General features: G+C 37.8%; 1 protein-coding gene and 1 non-coding gene across 3 annotated transcripts in view; one reads left to right on the forward strand and one right to left on the reverse strand.

Annotated features, from left to right (window-relative positions):
- PCSK5 (proprotein convertase subtilisin/kexin type 5) overlaps window positions 1-25,011 on the reverse strand; it is a 492,211-nt gene that overhangs the window by 239,789 nt on the left and 227,411 nt on the right. For both annotated transcript variants that reach the window (XM_064291217.1, XM_064291216.1), the window contains exon 9: window positions 20,067-20,167. In XM_064291217.1, coding sequence (XP_064147287.1) covers window positions 20,067-20,167 — 101 coding nt within the window. The remainder of the gene's footprint in view (window positions 1-20,066; window positions 20,168-25,011) is intronic.
- Window positions 21,774-21,843, forward strand: TRNAE-UUC (transfer RNA glutamic acid (anticodon UUC)). Its single transcript has one exon. It is a non-coding gene; the product is annotated as a tRNA-Glu (tRNA).

Genomic DNA, 25,011 nt, shown 5'->3' on the forward strand with positions numbered 1-25,011 from the left:
CTTTCCTGCTATAGGCATGACCTAATCCTGCTTCATTCTTTCCTATATCCTTTCCCTGGATGTAGACGTGGTGGCTAGAGCTGCGGTAGCCAGTAGGAAAAGACCAAGAGAATAACATAGACTTTGGCCTTGTTAACCTTGAGCTTCTGAACCAACATCATGACTGCCTGCTTGTGGATTTCTTCTATGAGCCACTCTTTCTTGCAGCTGAATACAATTCCTAAAAGAGGTATCTCCAAAAGTAGAGCAGTAGACGGTATTTACCGAAGGCCCACTATGTGCTAGGCAACCCATGAAAAGCACTCTGTATTCATTATTTCATTTGTTCCTCATGACAATCTTGTGAGACAGGTACTACTATTATTATCATTTATAAAATAAGGACATCAAAGCACAGAATGTGTAATGATCCTCCTCAGTGTCACACAGACAACAAGAGCTGGAATCGGCACCAGGATTGTGACTCCAGAGTTGGCTCTGCCCCACTCTGCGTGCTGTCCTGAGCTGGAAGAACATGGAAAGAGCCAGGTGGACAATGGTTAGGCAGATCAGTCTCTGGTTTTGACAGAAGGGGTAGGACAGGATCCTGTTTCTGCTCAGCACACTTGCTCTGGATGAATCTCTGGTAAAACTGTGCAACTGGACCAGGGGTTTTGTCCATTATCCCACCATTCAAAGGGCAGATTTGAGAAAATCTGTGCTTGTACATGAGGCAGAGTAGGAACAGCTTCACATCCTGTCTGAAGCCAGAAATTTTCATTAAGAACAATTAAAAAACAAAACAAAACAAGAATGAAAACAAAGGAAGAAAGGATGAAAGAGAAAGAAAGGAAGGAAAAGGAAGAGAAGGAAAAAAATAACCTAAGAGGAGCGTAGATTAAAAAAAAAAAAAAAGAGAATGAAGCAGGAAAAACAAAAACAAAAACAAAACAACAATAATAATATGGGTCTCTGGGAAAAATCCACCACTTGTCTGTCAGTTTGTTATACTATGGTGGCTTGCACGGTGCTCTGATGCTGGAAGCTATGCCACCAGTATTTCAAATACCAGCAGGCTCACCCATGGTAGAGCTATTAGATTTTAGAAAAGGATTGGGTACTCCCTATAGATTCAGGAAGATACAGATTCTTAACTGAAATTGAAAAGAAGAGAACAGAATATAAAAGCCAATGTACAAAAATAAAGCAACCTGAAATTTTAAAAAAAGCAGCTGGGAAGGATTAAGAAAGATTACACAGAGTATAATGTGGTATTAGCAAAGACAAAATTTGCATTGGAGGGCTTTTGCTGCATAAATCTAGATTAGTGTATTAAAGATGGGAAAAATAGTGATGGAGCAGTAAAGTAAGTGTAAGCCAAGTTCATATAGTGAGGACTCAAGGGGATAATGCTCCTATTATAAGACATATTTATTTCAAAACATTAGCTTTGATTACTTAACCTACCTAAAGAATGAAATATAAAAAGTAAAAATTAAAGAACAAGCACAGATTTTTCCATGAAACAAATAAATACACATGGATGGCAAAATTAGTTGCAGACAACGTAATATTTCAGAGCACAACACTAAAGGAACAATGAGTCCAATTTACTTGAAAGACAATGTGCTATTTACAATAAATATTTAACAGCATGAAATTTGTGCATCAAAATGTATGAATCAAAGACAAAAAAAAAGGGGAGGTAACTGATGGAACCATAGTAGTGTTCAGATAATTTAATCCATTTATTCCAGGAGTATGAAAATAGATTTGTTTATATAACCGATATAATTTAATAATATAAAAATACATGTCCTACAAATATTAATTTTTTTTCAAAAGAATTCATGGGTCGATTAAAGAGTTTTGAAAGAAAAGCTGAAAACATATTGGGACAAGAGGAAATCTCAAGTGCCCCAAGGAAAAACAGTACCTTACAAACCACTACTGTGGTTGATCATCTGACTTTATTATCTGCACACAATGTAGTTTTAAAACGTCAATAATATACCTCAATAAAAAGAAAATTTGTTAAACAGTTGAAAGCACTACTCTTAATTGCCACTATCAAAAAGGAAGCTAGAACATCTCACAAAATAAAGATTAGAACAAAATACAGCAAAATTTAAGGGGTTCAGCCAAATACATATTTCAAGTTAATTTTACAATGTTAAAAACTTTTATTAATGCAGAAATGGAAAAGCCAAACCTTAAATTCATATGGGTTTGCAAAGGCTCTGAATAGCCAAAACAATACTGAGAAAGAACAAAGTAGGAAGACTCACGCTTTACAATTTCAAAAGCTACTTCAAAATTACAGTAATCAAAACAGTTTGGTACTGGTCTAAGGATAGGCAGTAGACCAACGGAATAGAACTGAGTGTCCAGAAGTAAATCCATACATCTACGGCCAACTGATTTTCTACAAGGGTGCCGAGTCTATCAAATGGAGAAAATATAGTCTTTTCAATAAATGGTGCTGGGACAACTGGATATTCATATTGAAAAGAATGAAGTTGGACCCCTACCTTATACCATATATGAAAATTAACTCAAAATGGATCAATGACCTAAATATAAAGCCTAAAACTACAAAACTCTTAGAAGAAAACATAGAGATAAATTTTCACAATCTTATATTTGGCAAAGGAATCAACCCAAGTGGGCATCAAAACATGAATGGATAAACAAAATGTAGCATATATGTAAAATGAAATATTATTCAGCCATGAAAAGGAATAAAATTCTAATTCATGTTAAAACACGGACGAGCCTGCTAACTGAACAAAGCCAAACACAAAAGGACAAATATTGTATAATCTCATTTATACGAAATATCTAGAATAGACAAATACACAGAGACAGAGCATGGATTAGTGGTTACTTTTTTTTATAGGCTGAGGGGAGAAAGGAATGGGGAGCTATGTTTTAATGGGTTTAGAGTTTCTGTTTGAGGTGATAAAAAATTTTGGAAATGAATTGTGGTGATGGTTGTACAGCATTAGAAGTGTGATTAACATCATTGGATTGTACACCTGAAAATGGTTAAAATGGCAAATTTTATGTTGTGTATCTTTTATCACAAAAAATAAACAAACACGCAGACAAGCAAATAGTCAACCAATAAGATTCAGAAAATAACAAAGTAAGATCCTAAGGAAAACTAGAAAAAAAATGAATAAAAGAAAAGAAATGCAAAGGAACAATAGCATTACTAATCAAGAAATCCAAGAATGATAACAATAACTATGACAGATAAAATATAATCAAGAAAATAAAAAGAAAGCTAATAAAATAAATTCCAAAAATTAAGGCAGTCATGAAAACCAATACAAGAGATTTTTATGGTATTAGAAAATACTATATATAATTGGCTAATGAATTTGCAAATTTTAATGATAAAGTGGAATGGTTCTGGAGAATATCAATGAAAACAGTTAAAATAAAAAATGACTGCTTTTCAAAAAGGCTTTGGGGCTTAGGTAGTTTCCTTCAAGCTTACAAGGACAAAGATTCCAAGTGACTCCAGAGAAAAGACAAAGTTACAAATCTTCACACTTTCTACCAAAAACTGGCAGAGATGAAGGAATAGTTTCGAGATTAAATCGACCTGGGTCAAACCAAGTCTGTTTCTCAATTTACTACCTGTGTTACCTTGGGTAAGCGGGTGACACAAACAGTTAGTGCACTCTGTTGCTAACCAAACGTTTGGTGGTTTGAGTTCCCTCAGAGGTGCCTTGGGAGAAAGGCCTGGCAATCTACTTCTGAAAAATCAGCCACTGAAAACCCTGTGGAGCACTGTTCTACTCTGACACACAGGAATTGGAATCAACTCCACAGTAACTTTTTTTTTTTTAGTATCTATCTTTTATGTGAGGAGCCCTGGTGGCACAACAGTTAAGTGCTCAGCTGCTAATCAAAAGTTTCGGTGGTTTGAACAGACCAGCACCTCCTCGGGAGAAAAGACCTGGTGATCTGCTCCTGTAAAGATTTGGAAACCGCCTAGAAAACCCTACGGGGAAATTCTACTCTGTCACATGGGATTGCTATGAGTTGGAATAAACTTGATTGTATACAACAACAACATTATACATAAGGATTAAATAAAACAAATCACAAAGAATACTTTAAAAGATGTCACTTTTCAGTCGCAAGCACACAACTAACATTAGCTGCTATAATAATAATATAGACTATATGCACACTATCAGTAAAAGAGGCTATAAATTAATCTTATTCAGGAAAATAAAGTCTAAGGCACAAATACAACACTCAAACCCTAAACCAATAGCAGGTTAAATAGATTAATTTATGAGTATAAGCAGAGAATAATATTAAGAAATCTATTATTCCAATAAATCACATCAACAAATCTAGTATGAGAAATTATGTTAATCTCAATAGATAATGAGAAAACACTCAAATCCCTTTTTTAGCAAAACCTTTATAAAACCAAAAATCCTGCATAAGTATTATAAAGAACATCAAAAGAAAAGCAAATGCCAGAAAAAGTAAAATGGGGAAAAAAAGAATCCAGAGAAAATCAGAACCTAGACATGAAAAAACTTTCTATCACTATTGATATTTAATGTTCTTTCAATGGTTAGCTAACGTAATAGAATTAATATTAATCATAAGCTTCCATATACCTAGCTCCTTTAACCCTAGCAACAACCCTATGATTCCGGGCTTTCACCCAAAATTTCAGTTGAAGAAACTGAAATTCAACGAGGTTAAGCAACTGAATTTTTACGCGCTCAAGGTTACCTGCGTAGAAATGGCAGAGGTAGGACAGAAACTGAAGTCAGCTTGACTCCAAAGCCTGAGTATGTACTACTCTCTAATACGAATAACTTGAGAAATGTTTATTATAAATGACAAAGACAAGCATTACTATTTTCAGATGCCATACATATATTCTGAGAAACAAACAAGGCAATCAGCTGTGATGTAACGTGAACGAAAATGGCTCGAGTTAAGAAAAATATACAAAAACAATAGCTCTGTTATAAACAAGCAATCACCAATTAAAGGCATAATGGTAATAGCAAAACAAACATTTATTTTTCCTAAAAGTAAATCTAAGCCAAAAAGCATGGAACTGAAGACAAGCCCAAAACTTTTTCATGCCAGAAAAAGAGGATTTGAATAATCCAGTGACAGGTTTTCTTGAATGAGGAAACCAACTGCAGTAAAGAAGCCAAGATTCGTACAATTGTCCTAAGTTGTCACTGGGATTGATTTTGGAACATGAAAACAGGGCTTTATATTTTAATGGAAAAACAAACACGTAAAAATGTTTAAGAAAATGTTACAAAAAAAAAAAAAGAAGAGTGATGATGTAATGTCAAAAGCCTTGAGCAAATAATGGAAAAGAACAAAAAACTCTAGAGACCTTCATAAATACAACAATTTACAGATTGCAAAACACATAGTTTTTGGAGGAAATGAATTATTTAATAAATGACATTGGGAAAATGAGATTCCTATAAAAACCCAATTTAGATCTTCAAACTGGCACCCAAACAAATTCCAGCTGGCTAAATACTAATGGCAAAAAATGAAATGATAAAACACTAAATGGAAAAAAAAAAAAAAAGTAAGGTGGCAATTAATAGATTTTGAGATAGGAAAGGACTTTCTAATCTAAGGTACATGGAACCCTCTGATAAATGTATACTTGGGCACCTAATTTTAGGGGGAAGAATCCATAGCTTTCATCAGCATATATAAGATTCTCCCAGAAGTACCAAGAAATCAGGTATGATTAATTGAAGAATTCATAAACGACACATGCATTTGACTAAATAATAATTAAAAAAACAAAGAAAAATACTTCTTCCATGTAAAAATAGTATGATGAAAACTTGAAAACAAATGACAAATTGAGAAAATATTTGCAATAACTATGATCAAGTGGTAATACATTAAGAGTATGTATATATAGATAAAAGAACCCTGGTGGAACAGTGGTTAAGCACTTGGCTGCTAACCAAAAGGCTGCGGGTTTGAACCCACCAGCAGCAACATGGGAGAAAGATGTGACAGTCTGCTTCCACAAAGATTGACTGCCTTGGAAACCCTTGGGATATGGGGCAGTGCTACTCTGTCCCATAGGATCGCTATGAATCGGAATCGACTCAACTGAAACGGGCTTGAGATTCTATATGGATAAGACAGTGTACTGAGTGGTTTAGAGGGGATTCATACCGTTTCTTCCCTCTTTCGAGTGACTTTGAAACACATTTCCGAAATGCAATGTGAATGTTAGTTCTTACAATTCAGAAATTTATGAAAAGCCAAATTCCAACAACTGAATGGAGACAGCAACCACAACGACCTGAAACCTTGAATCTAATCGTGCTCGACTGCAGGTTGGATAAAGGTTTATTTGGTAAAAACAATGACCAAAAAAAAAAAATAAATAACGGGAAAGGGGGACAACGAACAACAGGATCTGAAAGGAAAGCAACACTGCAGATCAAAGATAATAAGGTGTGAGCAATTTCTCACAATAGATATATCATAAATATGAAGAGTATTTAAAACAAAATTCATTGGCATTGTAGCATTGGGAGATACTGCACTATTCAAGCATAAAGTGGCCCCTGAACGTTGCCTGTGTAGGGAGACTTTCAGGTTTTACTTATGAACTTCTGCACGATTTATGTTCTTTTTTTTACTATATGTATGTGTTATTTGGACAGTAATAACCAATTTTTTTTAATGGTTCTAATGCTAATAATTGCTCTCCTTGGAAACTTTCAGTGTTCAATACATATTTATTTTGCTCCCAAGCACTTAGTGAGTGGCAAATGAAAACAAGGAGATGTTTGCAAGCACAGCCAGAATGAAAAAGGCTCTCCAACTTTTTTGCATTTGGGAATCAATGCAAAACTGGTAACTTTTAATTTTGTCAAATAAGGACAGCCTTGACTCATACAAGAAAACTTTATACAAAAAATTGTATTTAATTTTTAAAAAGTTACTTTAAAAAATTAAAAATATTAAAAATATAAAAACCAAAAAAGGTACCTTTATTTTAAAATAACCTGTATTACATTATAAGAAAATTTTATTCAAAAATAGCATGTAATCTCAAAAGAAGTTCCTTTAGAAAAGTTAAATGTACCTTTACTTTAAAAATAACCTATATTATGTTACCATTATTATTCTCCTTTGCCTGGCAATCTTTGAACCCTCTCACTGAATAGCATCTCTACAGACCAGATGGTCTCTGGGCAACCTTCCAACGCTAAGATTCCACAGAGAAACTGATAACAATTATTTTATATTGTTATATTACAGGTATGGGATCTCATGCAACTGAGAGTTTTAGCACAATGAAAATTATAAAACCGAATATATCTGCTATGGAAAATGAGGCCATTTGATGTCAATTCCAATGGCACCCAAATTCAGAGCAATGAATAAGAATTCAGCATGACAAATATGATCACTCCCGAATCATACGCTCTCCAGAAAGCTCTCTACAACATTCTTTCAAGTCATTTGTAAAGGTTTCCAATAGTTAAATAACAAACAGACTCCTCTTAGAGCTGGTAATAGAATACATCTCTCTATCTTAAATTTCCCTCAAATTCTCTTTGCTCCTCCTTGGTTTTATGTAGAGTTTTTCGAATAACAGAGAGTGCCCGGTGAAGGCAGAAAAACGAGGCTTTTACTGTAATTGGGTAAATAATTTTAATCTTTGAAGGAATGCCCAAAAAGTTTTCAATCATCTATAGGCATGTTTCTAAATTTGTCAGAGGAAGAAAAATTACAGATCATTCAGGCTTTCTTCTTTTCATTTGGTCTTCTATTACCTAGGGCTTGGTGATGGTGTCAGTTTGCCATACTGTGGTGGCTTGGACACTGCTATGATGTGGGAAGCTATGACATCGGTATTTCACCCATGGTGAACAGGTTTCAGCAGAGCTTCCAGACTAAGACAGACTAGGAAGAATGGCCTGACAACCTACTTGTGAAAATTAATTAAAATCCTATAGAACACAACAGGATATTGTCTGATATAGTGCTGGAAGTGGATCTCCTCAGATTGGAAGGCACTGAAAATACACAGTGGCTGCAACAATGGACTTGAGCATGCCAATGATCATGAAGATGGCACAAAACTGGGCAATGTTTCATTCTGTTCTACATGGAGTTGCCATGAACTGGAGCCAACTCGAGGGCAACTAACAACAACATGATGCTGAAGATTGCAACTGACACCGTTATTTTTTGCGTATCTGGTAAGAAAGAAAAAAATCACTCCTGATTAAAATATTTCTCTAAGATAGATTGTAGCTTCAGAGATGTGAAAAATTGCCTGTCTCGAAATAAAGAAATTACGGTAATGGCATGACTCAATAAATATTTCTTTAATGAATTCATCAATACTTAGAGTTAAAATTATACTTGATAGCAGTATACCCCACTAACTACAAATACCTTACTATATACATATCCATACTTTGATTAATACAGGGAAAGTTCCTTCTCTCCATTTATTCATTCATTTTTTTTTACGAATCTTTGATTGCCGACTATGTGCCAAATATTGTTCCTACTCTCAAGACATGTTATACTCTAGGAAGATTTTTCATTGTGATCCATGACCATTTGCAACTGAATCACCAAAATTATTCTGAAGGCTTCGAAATCTTCATTTTTAAACCGGATTCTATTGGACTCATGTGCACACAAAAGCTAAAAAAATAAATCTTCACAGTATAGCTCAAATCTCTCCTCTTCTGTGAAGTTTTCCTAAATCATCCCTGTACAAAGTATCTCGTATCTCCAAACTCATGACCCTTATAGTTCCCAGCATCCATTTGTAACTAACCATGTCTTGTTAATAGCTACTAAAATAGAAAGGGGACGTAGTGTGATGATGGATGCTGGTGTCAGGCTGCCTTGACTTCAAGTTCCAGATCTATCACTTGTTACTTGTGTCAACTTCTAAGCCTCACTTTCCACATCTGAAATATAATGAAAGCACCTACTTCACAGCTCTGCTTTGAAGATTCAATGAGATAACCCATGCAAAGCACTCAGCTCAGCATTTGCCACAGAATGAGCAGTCAATGAAGGCTGGCAGCTGTTTTTTTCTATCACAATTTTTTTTTAAAATTTTACCATTTTATTCCTTATTTTACCTTTCGGTACTCTCAGGAACCGTGTCTAAGGTCTCTAGGTGGTACAAATGGTTTATGTTCTACTGCTAACATAAAGGTTAGCAGTTCGAAGGCACCCAGAGGTACTGCGGAAGAAAAGGGCTTGCAATCTGCTTCTGTTAAGACTACAGCCAAGAAAACCCTATGGAGTAGCTCTACTCTGCACACATATGGTCGCCATGAGTTGGAATTGACTCAATGGCAATTAACAACAATAACAACATCAACTGTTTCCACATTCAACTGGAGTCAATGGCAAGAAGACCCTTCTGTTTCTCATGGAGGATTTATACTATGTCCCGTACACAGGATGGCACAGTCAAAAATGTCTATGATCTTTACCGATGAGAAATGACACTGCAAAGTTTTGAAGGCTTGCTGTTTTACCGGGATATACAAAGAACCTAAAATTTACTTCACCTTAGTCACACACAGGGTTACGCAGTAAGATTCAGAATCATCACAAATAGAGAAATAAAAACACCACCAAAGATGGTAAGAAATAATCCAATCTTCTGAATCTAAAATGTCTTCTTGTGTTGCATGTTCTATTCCAGGTATCACAGTTTATTTCACTATGAATATGTTGCTTAGAATTTTTGACACGTCAAATGCCACAAGCGACTTGTTGATGTCAGAATGAACAAATCTCAGATGTTAGTGAAATGACAGGCTTTTCAATCTGTCATTTATAGTTCTCTTATTTTCTCTCACACTGATGGCAAAATGCAACATGTGTCACGTTTTTTAAAAGAAGATGAAAAAAAATGCTGGCATCAGCTAACACAAAATGAGATCCTAGTGTCACTAGGAACAATTATGTTCTTCTGAGCAAATGACACAGAATATCCTGGAAGTAAAAGTTTACAGGTTAAGACCATTCTGACCTAGGCCAACTAGATTGAAAGCTCAGCCTAAGAACACTTGGCATAAAAAATAGGTTTGGGCTTTAACTAGGTTTTAGTATAGAGCTTAGGAATATATCTTAGACTCTTCAAATATGAAGACAGTGATATTTGATGAAACTATCCAACGAGTAATTTTGCAGAATGTATTGAAATACGGGAAACCCTGGTGGCGCAGTGGTTAAGTGCTACAGCTCCAAACCAAAGAGTCGGCAGTTTGAATCCGCCAGGCACTCCTTGGAAACTCTATGGGGCAGTTATACTCTGTCCTAAAGGGTTGCTATGAGTCAGAATTGACTCGACAGCACTGGGTTTGGTTTTTTTTTGGTATGGAAATACGCTTTGACTAAAGTGATTGAGTGGAGTCCCTGGGTCGTGTAGCTAAGTACTCAACTACTAGCTGAAAGGTTGGTGATTCTAACCCACCCAAAAGTGCCGCAGGAGATAGGCCTGGTGATCGGCTTCTGAAAGGTCAACAGCCTTGAAAACCCTATGGAGCAGTTCTATCTTGCACACACGGGGTTGCCGTGAGTTGGAATCGACTTGTCAGCAACTCACAACAACAACACAATGACTAAGTACCAGGATGCAATGTGAAACTATAATGGGCCCTGAAAATAGAATCAGCTTCTCTTTTTCTTAGCAAAGAAAACTGTATTTAATAGTATTTGGAGTGTTACCATAGACACTATCAAGAACAAAAATTTCCTGGCAATGAATAAAATCCAGAAACTCTCAAGAGACTAAGTTTAAATGCTAAATTTTATACATTTTTTATAAACTCACTAATATATTAGTAGATTTTCTAAGCAATCTTACTGGGTAACTGCATAAGGTTAATCAGCTGTTAACATCCTATTTAAATTAAACAACACAGCCACAGATCAGCAATTTATAATGTAAATAAATCCATATTCTCTATTGTCTTTCTCCTTTTTAAAATGTAAACTGTCTCAGTCATTTACAGCAATCATGACCTCAGTGAAAGGCATTTTCTGAGGGTTGATTAATTACCTTCTGAGGGAGCTGAAGTACCAAAGCACAGTCAATAACTGCAGGAAAAAAAAGTGCTACAGGTGTTGTTGCAAGACCTGTCGGCCCAGGGAACTTCATTTCCTGTTGAATTTTTATCCTTCTTTGAATTCGCAGAATCCCATGGGAAGAATAAGGGGTCTCTATTTTTTTTTTTTTTTATCTCAACAAACAGTACTACAATCCACCCAAGTGCTCAGCTAAGAAACTAGACCTTAGCTTTAACTTTCCCCTTTCCCCCAAGGAACATATCTAATTCATTCCCTGTTGACTGCACTTGTAAAACGTACATCGAATCTGTCCAGACTACCCTAATTTCTCTCCTGAACGACTGCACTAGCTTCCTAAGTAGTTTATCTTCTTGCTCCCACACAATTCTTTTTCCACAGAGAAGCTGGAATGATCATTAAAAGTGTTTAATCAAATCATGTTTCCCCTCCTTAGAAGATTCCATAGACCTGCATCATTCTGACTTAGGACTACGATACCCTCTGTGATCTGGACTTTCTCAACCACTCAACTCACACCAGCCCCACAGATCTTCCTGTTTCTCTGCTGGAGTAACCTTGTTCCAACTACATGATCTTCCCAAATTGCTCCTTCTTTCTTCTCCCTGGAACGCTTATGCTCAGTTCAGGTCATTACATGGTAGTCTCCTCCTAATGTTTCAGGTCTCAGCTGAAATGTCACCCCCTCCAAGAGGTCTTTCCTTTACCACTCTAAATAAAATAGCTCCCTCCCTCCAATTATTTTCCATTACACTACTACTCTGTTAATATATTTTTTAGTATTTATCATTTATTTGTTTACTGTGTCCCCAACTATGATATAAATTCCATGTCTGTCAAGCCAGCATTCAACTCACAAAGCCTAGCATAGTCATGGGCAACTAAGCAAATAAACAAAAAACAAACCAGTTGCCATCAAGTCCTTTTTGACTCATGGTGACCCCATGTGTTTCAGACTAGAACTGCGTTCCATAGGGTTTTCAATGGCTGTGATCTTCTGGAAGTAGATGGCTAGGGCTTTCTTCCAAGGGTGCCTCTGGGTGGATTGGAACCACAAACCTTTTTGTTAGTAGCCCAGCACTTAACCATTTGTATCACTCCCAAATGACAATTATCAAATCCAAACCAAACCCACTGCCATCGAGTTGATTCTGATTCATAGCAACCCCATAGGGTTTCCAAGGTTGTAAATCTCCATGAAATCATACTGCCACATCTTTCTCTTGTGGAGCTGCAGGTGATTTTGAACCACCAATCTTTCGGTTATCGGTAGAACAACTTCAACCATTGCGCCACCAGGGCTCCTTAACTGACAACTCATGTTGCTGTTGATTCTGGCTCATAGCGACTCTATTTGTCAGAGTAGAACTGCCCCATGGGGTTTCCAAGGAGCAGCTGGTGGATTCAAACTGCCGACCTTTTGGCTAGCAGCCATAGCTCTTAACCACTGCGCCACCATGGCTCCATTAATACATGTTTTTTGAATGAATGAATGATGCCACCTCAGAATACGTATGCTACATCCATACTCTATACACTCTAGAGATGGAGAAAAACGAGCCTTTAGAAGTTTCCTTCCAAAATCCCTCTGTAACACCTACTTTCCCCCCGCCTCCCAGACTTATATAGGCAGAAACTTCCTACAAGCTTCCTACCTTGTCCTTTCTCAGGGTGGTATCACTGGTTATAGGATTCTCAGACATGGTGTCCTCTGAGATGAGATTCTTATCAAAGTGACAGGATGGCATATCATAAATAATGACATATTTGCTATGAAATTAATCACATCCTAGAGGACACTGTTAAGTCCTTTTCTACTCCTAAACATAAAGCCTTATTGCTTAGGTTAAATCACAAATCGGATATTTATAACATAAGACATTTCTAACACATAAGAGACCTGAAAATGGTACTTGACAAGCCACACAAGGAAAAGTTCTGGGATGGAAACAGAACTGCAAACAATTCTTTTTAAAGAATGATCTCAGTTATTACAGTAAGAGTTCATTGAATAATATGTTTTAAAAATGTAGATAATCAAAAAGGTCAGGTAACAATCACCTGAGAACTTTCTAGTCCTCAGATCAGTCTCTGAGCAACTCAACTGTCCGCCATGTTTCTTAGCTTCCTTGTCTGGGGAAGGAGGTGGAAAATGCTGGCTAACTCTCAAGATAATACAAGGTAAATAAGCCTATTGACCAAGGGTTTTCCAGTAAGAAAGGACACCTTTGGAAGCTGCACTGTTTTAAACCGTTAGTTAAGGTACAAAGCGGAGTCCAGTGAAAACTGGCTTCTACATAATTTGAACTTGAAGAGTGTTAGAGGACAGAGTGTATTGTCTGTGTGTATGTAGACATAACAAAGCTATTTTCATGCACAGTCCTGGCAGTGGGCCCGTCATAACTGCTCTCCGGGTCTGGTTATAATTATTTCACTATAGGGAATAATCCAAGACAGTACATCCCTTCTCTGTCTGCTCAGCCTTAAGTCCTATGTGTGCTGGTTTTACCTCATAAAACTTCTTTTCAGCTTTCCTCCCCGATTACCTTTTACCTCACCCTCTTCACGCTGTATATTCCAACCGTTCACGCCAGAAATCTTGGCTAAATTCTAGGCCTGAACGCTGACATTACCATGCACAAGAAACGAACTCTTAAGAGTTTGTTAAAGGAAGGGCGTGGGTGATACCTCCTCCTTTATCCTTGTAATTATACAGCGTCTGGCATACACACCTGCCCTGCATTTGCACTGTTTGTGCATGTGTCTCCTAAGTTCTAGTTGAAAGAAATAAAACTCTCCTAAAAGGAAAGAAAAACTTTTTTTTTTTTTTTAAAGGGTTGGTGTGTCCTCTAGTATTTTGCCTCAATAACTAAATGCATTTGTGGTCCCCGCCCACAGCAATATTTTATACAGCTGTATGTGGTCCTGCGGAAACTTTTTAATGGAACGTTTTATATTGAAACATGTTTTTAATTAAAACAAAACAAAGAAGATAAGGATAGTCTAAAAGATATCAGTACTAACATGCAAACCCCAATATTTAGACATATTTATGTTATCAAATCTTTCCAAGGGGCCGCCCTTTAACATGCTCAGTTCTAGAAAATTGAATTCCTCCAATTCGTTGTTTCACCTCAGAGCTAGCTTGTTAAAAACTCCAGGCTCCCTCTCAACTGGCTCAGGTATTCACTTTGATAGTAACTGTATCCCAAATATTGTGGGTGTCTCCCCATACTTTTCCTGCATTGGAAATACACATAGGTGAGACACAGAAAATAATGAAAGGCGAAGCAAAGACATACAGTGATTGTTCAACGGGAAAGGCATCAAATTTAAACAGATGGGAATTTTTAGGTTTACAGGATGGTCAGCTTAATTTCCTGAGCAAAGAATTTTCAGGATGGTTTACTGAAATTAACAGCATATGACGTGAATCACCTTTTGGCTCAAAGCTTCTTTACCCTTTGACTTGTCCGTATCTCACATTACCCCAGGCACTAAATATAAAATGTAGAGGGAATGCCTATGGAACCTGAAGGAGGGAAAAGCACCATGTCTTTGCTTTACTGAAGTGAGGTCCAGTTCTAGGGAAAGATAAGCGAACACTAAGGATGGCAGATGAGTTGAGGCAGGCTGGGGAGTAAGTCACTAACCAATCTGTAAAGGACATGAACTAAATGGTAAAAATGACTCATATATAAAACTGAGCCATTTTGCTCATTTCAGTTAGGACTATTATTTTGTCCAGAAAAAGAAAGTTTGACTAGATTGATTTACTTAATATTTGTTGAGGATTGACCTTTCTTAAATCATTGTGCTTAGGTGTCAGGGAGGATATAACAGTGTCACGATGCCAGCATTCTAACTTAAATCATTGAGGTTGGCCATTTCTATTTTCATCCAAGTCCTCCTACCCTCCACAACCTTTTCCCCACAACCATTTCACACTTTCTTAAATAATTTGTGTATATCTCTGTTAGTGCACATTTACCTCACTAATAAGATTGTAAGACACTTGAGGGCAAGTAGCATACATCACAAGTATTTGCATTACCCCTGATGGTGCAGTGGTTAAGAGCTTGGCTGCAAACCAAAAGGCTGTCAGTTCAAATCCACTAGCTGCTCCTTAGAAACCTTATGGGCCAGTTCTACTGTGTCCTATGGGGTCACTATGAGTCGGATTTGACTAGATGGCAATGGTTTTTTTTTTTTTTTAATTCATTTTGCTGTTAGCATGATGCTTTAATTTTTTTTTTTTTTTTAGCGTTCATTATATACTTGTTATATTCACATAAATGCTGTTTTTGTTAGGTGCCATCGAGTCAGTTCCAACTCAGAATGAAAGATAAATTGACATAAATATCCTCAAAGTCAGGAGCATAAACTTCATTTGGAAGATAATACATATAAAAACATCTGTAGTATAATACTAATACTATAGATTGTGTAAAACATCTCTAACATTCTTTAAATGAGTGGTAATAGGACAACGGCAATAGGATGGAACAGATATGCAAAAAAAGGAGAGAGCAGCTGAACCTGCCTAGAAATGTGTGCACACGTAATATGTACAGCATACTTGGGCAGCTGATGTTTAATAAGTACCAGCTATATTTCTAAGTGTAGCATAACAGCTGCCACCCGAAGTTATTTTCTTTCTAAATTTAGATCTTGATATATTGGGTTTTCTCAAAGTAAGTATCACTATGGCCCCTGAGATACGAAATTTGAGGCAAAGCCTTCTGGGTCATACAGTACGAGGATTTGTGGAAGATTCTTTATATCGACACACTTTTTGTAAGTCCAAAACAATTTCTTGCGTTTCTACCTGACTCAGTCCGTTTTGTTTTCCATTCACTACACAGAGTAACATTTCTTGATAGCTGAACATAATACTGTTCTATTTTCCAAAGAAAGACCTTTTGCAATTCAAGGCAAAAAGGTTTCTTTAGTGAACTTAGACTCTGAATATACCGAGTTAATGCTGATATCTGAACACATAAAATACTCCATTAAAATAGCTTTTCTTTGTTAATAATTACAGGCTTAGGTCAGAAAAACTTGCAGAAAGAGTTTATTATTCTGAGCACTCTGCCTTGTTCTAAATGTCAGTTATTTCTATTTTATTTTATAAACAATTTTGTACAAATCATCATTTGCTAGCAGGCTTTCTCCCTTTCCGATGGGCCCAGAGTACCGGTAGTATCTACAAGGATCTAGATGCAAAGCACCTTGTGAACTTGGTGTTCTTTTTGATTATTCACCTAAAACTATTAGAGTCATGTCTCAGCACTTTTTTATTTAGGAAACTTGCTCCCCAGGGTCCCCCTTCTTTTGAACTTTCTGAATTACCCTGTATAAAAAGACATCATTTTAAGTACAATGGCCCATAGTATAATTAGTTCACTTGTAATCACCGACTATCTGCTCTTTATTCACTCAACGGAAAAACAGCAAATTACCAAAAAATTCATGCAATTAACAAAATATTATAAACCTTCGGAACCAATACACATTGATGAAGTTTCATCGACACAAGAACAATGTTCTCCTCCCTCTTTTCTGATGATGATTTTTTTCTCTTATCTTGAAATAGCTCATGATTTTTAGAAGGGTAAAGGGTTTATAGCTTTATGCACCCAGAAAGCATCTTCGGGAACAGAGAGAGAGGAGATCACCTAATTTACCAGAGAGGCAAAATCCAAGATGTGACTGTCCACGAACTTAACACAACTCAAACGAAGGAGGTAAGGAGGCAGATTTTTGTAGCAACTGAAAATCCTTTCAGTCTTGGGAATAGTTTGCAACCCAAGTATCCAGGATATCTTGTGGAGTTTGTTACAACACGTGCTCTTAACATCCCTGAGGAAAAGGATAGCTTGGGGGTCCTGTTAGCTGTCACAGCTAAGTTAATTCATGACCAAACTTTTGCTAAGTTGGGATGAGAGATCTAGACACTTTAAATTGGTCTGTTTCCATATTTTGTATTTGTTTTCTTTTCCCTTAATTTTCTGAGAAGAAGGTTTTTTGAAAAAGTTCTAACCTCAGGGGAGCAAGGAGAATCAAAATGGCGGAAAGGCGAACGGTAGCAGTAGCACCCACAGTAGGATCCACAGTCCTGTCTCCTGATCCACACAAGCACCTGGATGATATTAACGAAGCAGATTCAGGGGAAGCTTAGGATGTGGGAGCTTCCCGTGATGTTCCTATGACTGAGTAAATGCAATAACTTAGCGACATTCTGAGAAAAGACACATGTTGCCTTGTAGTGGAGGGAGAGTTGGGACATGTAGGTGAATAGGGACTGGCAGCCCCTGCCTGTAGCCTTTCATCTGAAGACTCAGCCCTATCCAGTTACTCAGCACACCCTGATCTGGGCAGTTAGTGCATTGCTGGAGCATCGGACAGTGTTCTTAGCTGTAATTCTGCTCGCTTATGGCTTTTTCTCTTCTCTCCTGACTAGTTCACTTAAATAAAAAGGAGTATCTTTTTTTTTTTTTTTTTTTGTAGACTGAGCTTCCCAACTTGTGAGAGAAAAGGCTGACTCTTAAAATACCAAGGTTCAAACGTTGTTGAGAAGCAACAGTGAGGTATCAGGCAGGAGGGCCTGGGAGGTACCTGAGGTGCATTTGTAAAGGTAGGATTAACTTTAGGCTGCAACAGAACCACTGCAGCCTGGTGCACTGTTACTTGAGCTCTTTTCTAGAAATTCTTAGTTTTAGATATTTTTTCACTCATGCTAAGGCCCACTGCTCACTGATGCTAGTTTAGCATCAATGCTGGATCCATTCTTTTAGCTATTTCTCTCCTCAAATTTTCAGCTTCACTTATAGGCAAAGATCGGCCTGTAGGACAAACCAATAGAATTGTAAGGAAAGGTTGATTCTTCCTCATTTCGTCAGATTTTTTACCATCTACCTTGACCCCATGATTGAACTGAACTTCTCATACCTTCAAAGGAAGCAGATTTTCCGGATAAACTGTTACTTGGGGATTTTCCTCTTTCCCCTACCTATCATAGTTCTGACAACAATTAATCTAAAAAAAAAGTTCAAAATGCAAAGGGAAAAAAAAAAAAAGGATGCAGTCTTCAGTGTGTTGCTCAGTCCCAAAGTGACATTATCTGTCTGAGGCACAAAGTAAGGATTTTTCATTTGAGCTTAAGTATTTGTTAAAAGAACAGTTGTTGAAAATAATAGTGCTACTGTAATATCTCAAAGACGTGAATATCACTTAGGTCTGTGTAGAGACAGCTATGTTGCAATGGTACTACAGTGCCAAGTTTGAGTTTCAGATTATAACCAACTTTTCTTCTGGGGAGGGGGGCAGTCAATAATCTCCTGATTTTTTTTCCTTCAATATTTGACAGGTAAAAAAATTCTCCAAAGAAACAACTCAGAGTTTAAGAAGGAAAACAATATATACTTAAAAATTCTATTTAGCATCACCAAATTAAAAACACAGACACTTAACATTAAATTTCTGCTTTCAGAATATTCTAGTGAAAAGGTTGCAAAGTGAGAATTTAATACGTGCCAGTTCCTTGCTGAACTCCAACTTTTAACATCTTAGAAGATATATAATGCTGAAATGACTCAATATTTGACCTCATCTTGACAAAAGAAATCCCAACATCCATGGGGGCAGGAATATCTCTCAATGTCAAAGCTTGGGCAGGAGGCCACCCAAAGAATCTGGCGCCATATTGTGAGCCTCTCCTCTTCTGTATGCTTCAGTCCAATGCTTTGCACGACTTATCAGTTTACTGGATCCATATTATATTAAGGCCCAACTGCCTTCTAAGAGGGGCAGCTCTGAATGTTGGGAAGCCACCTGTGTAATGAAATAGTACCGTTTCTTATTTTAATGCCTGAGCCTCTTCATTCTTGTATTTTTTACCTGTCACTTGCTATTGCTCTACTGCTTTTACTTCAGGGTGAAGCTAGATGAACTGGTCTTTCCATTCTTCCAAGGGGGTGGTATGAGGCCATGTTTTAAAGAAACGCTTAAGCAATGATTCCAGTTCTTTTTTATTATGCTCCTCTTGCAGGGTGAGCCTCTTATCTAGAGTCCTTGGACCAGATGTATTATGGATTTCAAATTTTTTTTTTCAGATATGGTACCCGAAATATATATTACATAGAATCTCCAGTGGGGTCTGATCCAGCATCTTGTAATCAAATCCACTGATATTTCTGCAGTGAAATTTACACATTTTCACAATCAATGGAAAATAAAGTCTGCTAATAGCCTCAAAACAGTTCAAGTCACGCTTTGCCGTCAATGAGTTTTGGTGTCAAATTTGCAAAAAAAAAAAAAAAAACACTTCGTTTTTAGGGCATTTTGGATTTTGAAATTGAGAATAAGGGATGTAGACCTGTTATTAGTTTTTCGAAGAGTTAATCTATTTGTACTAAGAGAAGGAAGGGATGAAACCTATCACAGATAACCCAAGCAGGCCTTTCAAAGCGATCTTTTAGACACAGAATTTGACTATTTTGAGCAGGATTTGAGATAAATGAGTTGTTCTCATTCCTGGCTCCTGTCATATGACCTTGACATATTCTGGCCCCTAGAGTCTGTCTGTGACGGTGCTGTTGTCATGAAATCTGAGCTGCCTCGCTACTCTACAGGCAAAGGGAGCAGAAGTGGGCAAATCTAACTTCCCTGAGACTCCCAGAAACATTCCCAGACCAGGATCAGAACCTCAAGTAGACGACAGCATCAGAGCCAACTGGCATGCTTGTACTATGACTCCATAACAAAGTAATTGCATAGTTGGAGTTTTTAAGAATATAAAAACTCAAAAATTGCCTTCTTCCTTAATGTAGGGGATTTTTTTTAAAAACCCTAATCCTTGAAATTTTAAATATGGGGTTAGGAAGACTGAATTCTGGGTTATTATACTAGGGAGGAGGGGTTGTCACCAGTGAAGAAGACATATAGAGATCAAGGCTTACTTGGCTTCCAGTGCCAATGCAATGATGCCTGCAGCCATGGGCGCTGAGGCTGATGTCCCAGTGTGGTTGTCTGTGCAACGCTGCCTCAGATCCGTAGTGATCTAGAAGACAGAAGAAGTGAGACAGTTTAGGCCTCTGGGGTCAAAGTGAGTCACATGCAATTTTTTTAGTGAAGAAATTCACCCATGAAAGTGGAATGGAAGTGGTATTGAAATATACATTTTAAATTCTTTATTCCTGCACTCCCGTGATTATCCTTACCCCAGCCTTTCTTTACTATCGAGCATGTTGAATCAATAACCAGACACTGACTTAGGCATTAGTAATAAAGGAATTAAAAAGTACATGGCTCCTCTCCTCCTAGGACTGTTACCTTGGGAAAGTCACAGGTTTGAAGCAAAATGTATGCTCTGTTCTGCAATAGAAGGAACCTTTGACTGTGGACCTATTTCTAGAATTCACAGAAATGCTGAATGGAAGCAAAGACTTCCTCAAAGACTTAACACAAATACTAAAAACAAAGTTGAAACCAGGGTGTTTGATATGAAATTACAACATGAAGTACATATTATAGAAGACTAGCCGTTTCTCCTGTTTTTTTTTTTTGGTCAAACATGTGAACAATAGATAATTTTTTTCCTCTTGGCTTGAATCCAGCTCACTTCAGCTGTGTGTGGCTGAACAACATGACCATCCAGCAAAGGAAATGTTTCTCAATCTTTTTGCCACTATCATCCCACTAAGGAGAGAAAAGTAAATTTAAATTCTCCCTAATGAGAGAAATTAAATACTACGGAATAAGATTTTATAAGCCAGTGTAATATCTAAGATTTTTTTAGCCCCTCATCCCTTGCAAAAAATCAATTTCCCCCTTTTGCCAGTGATATTGCTCCAGTTGAGAAAATATAGGGATAACTGGCTTGGCAAATGAGTTACCGGTCTTGTTCCAGTTACTGGAAGAATTAGTGAAGCCTTCTTGGGCAGTAAGACAAATATGGAGCCCTGGTGGTGCAGTGGTTAAGAGTTACAGCTGCTAACCAAAAGATTGGCAATTTGAATCTACCAGCCGCTCCTTGGAAACCCTGTGGGGGCAGTTCTACTCTGTCCTTTAGGGTCGTGATGAGTCAGAATTGACTGCAAAGGGTTTGGTTTTGGTTTTGGTAAGACAAGTATATTATCCGTATTTTACAAATAAAACTGAGGGGAAAGTTCAGGAGAAAGGTGAAGGAGACAGGGCTACTGAAAATAAAAAAAATAAAGCTCTTCTTTATTCTCCTCTTCGAGAAGAGAGTGAAGATGAGTTGAATTTGGTTTGCAAAGAAATTTGATCTCCATAAGAAGGAAGTGCTACATAACTCGAGACATGGTGCCTCCTCGAGAATTTTCTTCAGTGCCACATGGAGATGTCTGAGTAGACATTTTAATTATCTGCTATGCAAGCCAGATTGACATCCTAGCTGTTTTAGGTTCATGCAAGGCACCAGTTGTCAGTATCTTTTTTGTTCCTTTTGACTTCTCTGTTAGGTTCTAGGATGGCTCAAGTTGTTTGTGACGGGCTACTAACCTAGAGGTTAGTGGTTTGAACCCACCCAGAAGCTCTGCAGAAGAAAGGCCTGATGACTTGCTTTCGTAGATTACAGCCACGAAAACTCTATTCAGGAGTTCTACTCTGTAACACATGAGTTGGAACTGACTCAACAGATGAGGGTATTGGTGGTTCAGTGGTAGAATTGTTGCCTTTCATGCAGTAGACTGGGTTCAATTCCTAGCCAATGCACCTCATGCATAGCCACCACCCATCAGTCAGTATGGGCTTGCGTGCTGCTACGATGCTGAACAGGTTTCAGCAGAGCTTTTAGACTAAGACAAAGTAGGAAGTAAGGCCTGGTGATCTGAAAATCAGCCGATAAAAACCCTATGGATCACAACAGTCTGATTCACAACTGACCATGGGGATGGATGGCACAGGAACAGGCAGTGTTTTGCTAGTTTTGCATGTGGTCCCCATGAGTTGGGGGTCAACTCAATGACAGCTAACAACAAAAATGTAACCAGACTATCCATGCCTGATAGGTATAGGCAGTGAAACAAAAGAAACGGAAGAATGAACAAAAATGTATAGAACTACAAAGACATGGTGGCGAGAGGTGGGAGTGTACTATTTTTTACTGGAGCACTGAATAGTGTGCAAAAGCCTTAAGGGACCATATCTGACAGGCAGGAACATTGTTTTATGATTAACAGGCTTTGTTAGCCATGTACTGAATCTCCATATTTGCGGCTCTCTAGATGTCTGGGAAAATATAGCCCTATCCAGAACCACTCTGGACTTTCAGTGGTTCACTGTGAAAGTGTTTGCCTCATTTGAAATTAAGGATCAACTTGCAGTCTTATTTTCCAAAGCACTGGTCCCCAAGGCAATTCATGAACATACCAGAAGCAACTTGTCTCTAGGTCTGCAAATATGCAGTTGTTCAGAGAGGGCCTTGCTTGCATTCTTCCCATTTTACCTCACTCTCATGGTCATATTCCTTTGTCCAAGTTTTGTTTTTTTTCAATGACTTGTGCCTGGATTCAAGATTTTTCATGATGTTTTCCCACTTGGCTCTCTTTGTCTATTCTTCTGCTGCACCAGACACTTTCAATGCACAGAAATAAATCCAGAATAAACACTCCAAGAGAGTCAGTGTAGCGTTTTCGAATATAATAATCTCCTCCAGCCAGCCTCAAAGGTGAACAGTCAAAATTTCATGATGCTGAGTTTGCAGTAGGAATATATCCTATCCATATACAGTTACCTCGTATACCCAAACCCACTGCTGTCAAGTCGATTCCGACTCATAGCGACCCTATAGGACAGAGTAGAACTGCCCCATAGAGTTTCCAAGGAGCACCTGGTTGATTCAAACTGCTGACCTTTTGGTTAGCAGCCACAGCTCTTAACCACTACGCCACCAGGGTTTCCGTCACCACGTATATACACATATAATATATGCTGAAGTAAAAAGTGACTCAATACTCTGATACATAAATGCTCATGAAGTGTTAAATATCATTCATTGGATCAAGCTTGTGATATTCCAAATCAAGATTGTGCTTTTATTTATTTTTTCTAAAGACTTTTAAAAAATGAAACTTGAGAGCAGTGAGTAGGGGGGTGAATTGGGGGTGGAAGGAGAAGGTGGTGGATGGGGGAAAGGTTAAAAAGAATGATAAGAAAAGAGGCAAAAACATCCTTGCTCCAGTCCCGTCCTGTTTTAAGTGGAAATTCCAGCTGGGTCATTTCAAGAAGTTACTGTCAGGGATGGAGATATTTAGGTGTAAATTACCATTAAGATCTAAGGCAGGGTTTTCATCCTTAAGAGAAGCAAGAGTATCAGAGAATTTTTATGTCTGTCTTTAGAAAGGAAAGGCAAAGACCACCAAGGAGCGTGCAATCTTGAAGAAAAATGATGTTCCGAAAACTGGAACCCCATGGGGGTAGCCTCATTAATCACAACGTGTGCACACAAGATCTGACAGTGTAATTTAAAGGAAAGCTGCACTCACTGGTCAGCCCACTCACTGGTCAGCCCACTCAATGGTCAGCCCACTCAATGGTCAGCCCACTCAATGATCGGCCCACTTAATGGGGCAGGGAATCCAGAGATGCCACAGGCAAAGCCAGAACAACAAAAGTTCTACTTCAAGGAATGTCTTGGAATTTGGTCTCCATCCTGCATGCCCCAAATTCCCTTAATTCACTACCCAAATCAGAAACAGAATTTTTCTCCAGAGAACTTCTCAGATTGCTCAAGAAAATATCACTTGTGTCCATCAGAGTGAAGGAAACAGGAGATGACACTAGGCCCTGAGCCAGATCAAAGCTGTCCTGGTCAGCAAATTAGATTTTCAGGCTCTCTCAGGATCAGCCACAGATGGTTTTATGGACTCCACACAGCTAGGGATATCATCTGGATTTTCTAGGAATAGGTGGGTAGTGTTCAGGTCTGCTCAGGCTTTCTCAGAGAAGGTCTATCACTTTTTCTCATCCTTAACTCTCATTTCCTAATATTGCATATTTTATTACTTGAGCTAGTGGATCATTTATTTACCTGTTGATGTAATTCACCAGGGGATCTTAGATCAGGTTGACTTTTGCTATAAGTGACAAGCCTTTATAGCAAACACACAGTCAAAGAGTTTCTTCCTCCCTGATATCAAGTGATCTGTTTTATTTCAAAGGTACCATATTGACTCATATCTGTTAAAAGAATAACTGATCAGATCTTTTCAAAAACATGAAATGATTCTACTGTCTGTTAGGTTGAGTTTGTTTCTGGTGTTGATTTGGATTAGAAATATGCCAAGAAAGCTGTTTCAGACACAGCTACAGGGGATAAGGGCAGAAAGTGTATCCTGAATGTATCAATGAATAAAACAGAAGAAACTGATTTGTTAAGCACAGTGAAATAAAAAGGAACCAAGGACCAATTAATGTTTGTCGTGTCCACAGCAATCACAATGACTGGTGTAAAATCCAATCAGGACTGACAAGCCCATATGGAATCTCACTCCCGTGTTGCTCACAGGGTCTATGACTATAAAGCACAAACGCGAGGTTTTACTTACAAAAGTGAGTCTTCGAGCACTAAAGGTCCCATCTTAAATCATGTTTGTATCTCTGTGATGTTCAGCTCAGTGCCAGGTGCGGAGGAGGGGCACATTATTTATTTGCTAAATCGAATTGCTAAAGTCAAGCTCCTTGATACTGATTTTGTTCTGCACTTGAAATTCTCCCACCTATCTGGAAATGCCTCAAGGCCACTTCTGTTTTGACTACCCAAACAAAACTCACATAAATTTATAAGCAAAGCACAAAAATCATGTGTGTAGGTATGTAAATCTACAATCTAGAGTCTACAGTATGGCCATTGCTATCACAACTCCTATTGCTGCCATGAAT

The sequence above is a fragment of the Loxodonta africana genome, chromosome 9 (genome assembly GCF_030014295.1).
Source record: "Loxodonta africana isolate mLoxAfr1 chromosome 9, mLoxAfr1.hap2, whole genome shotgun sequence".
Classification (NCBI taxonomy): domain Eukaryota; kingdom Metazoa; phylum Chordata; class Mammalia; order Proboscidea; family Elephantidae; genus Loxodonta; species Loxodonta africana.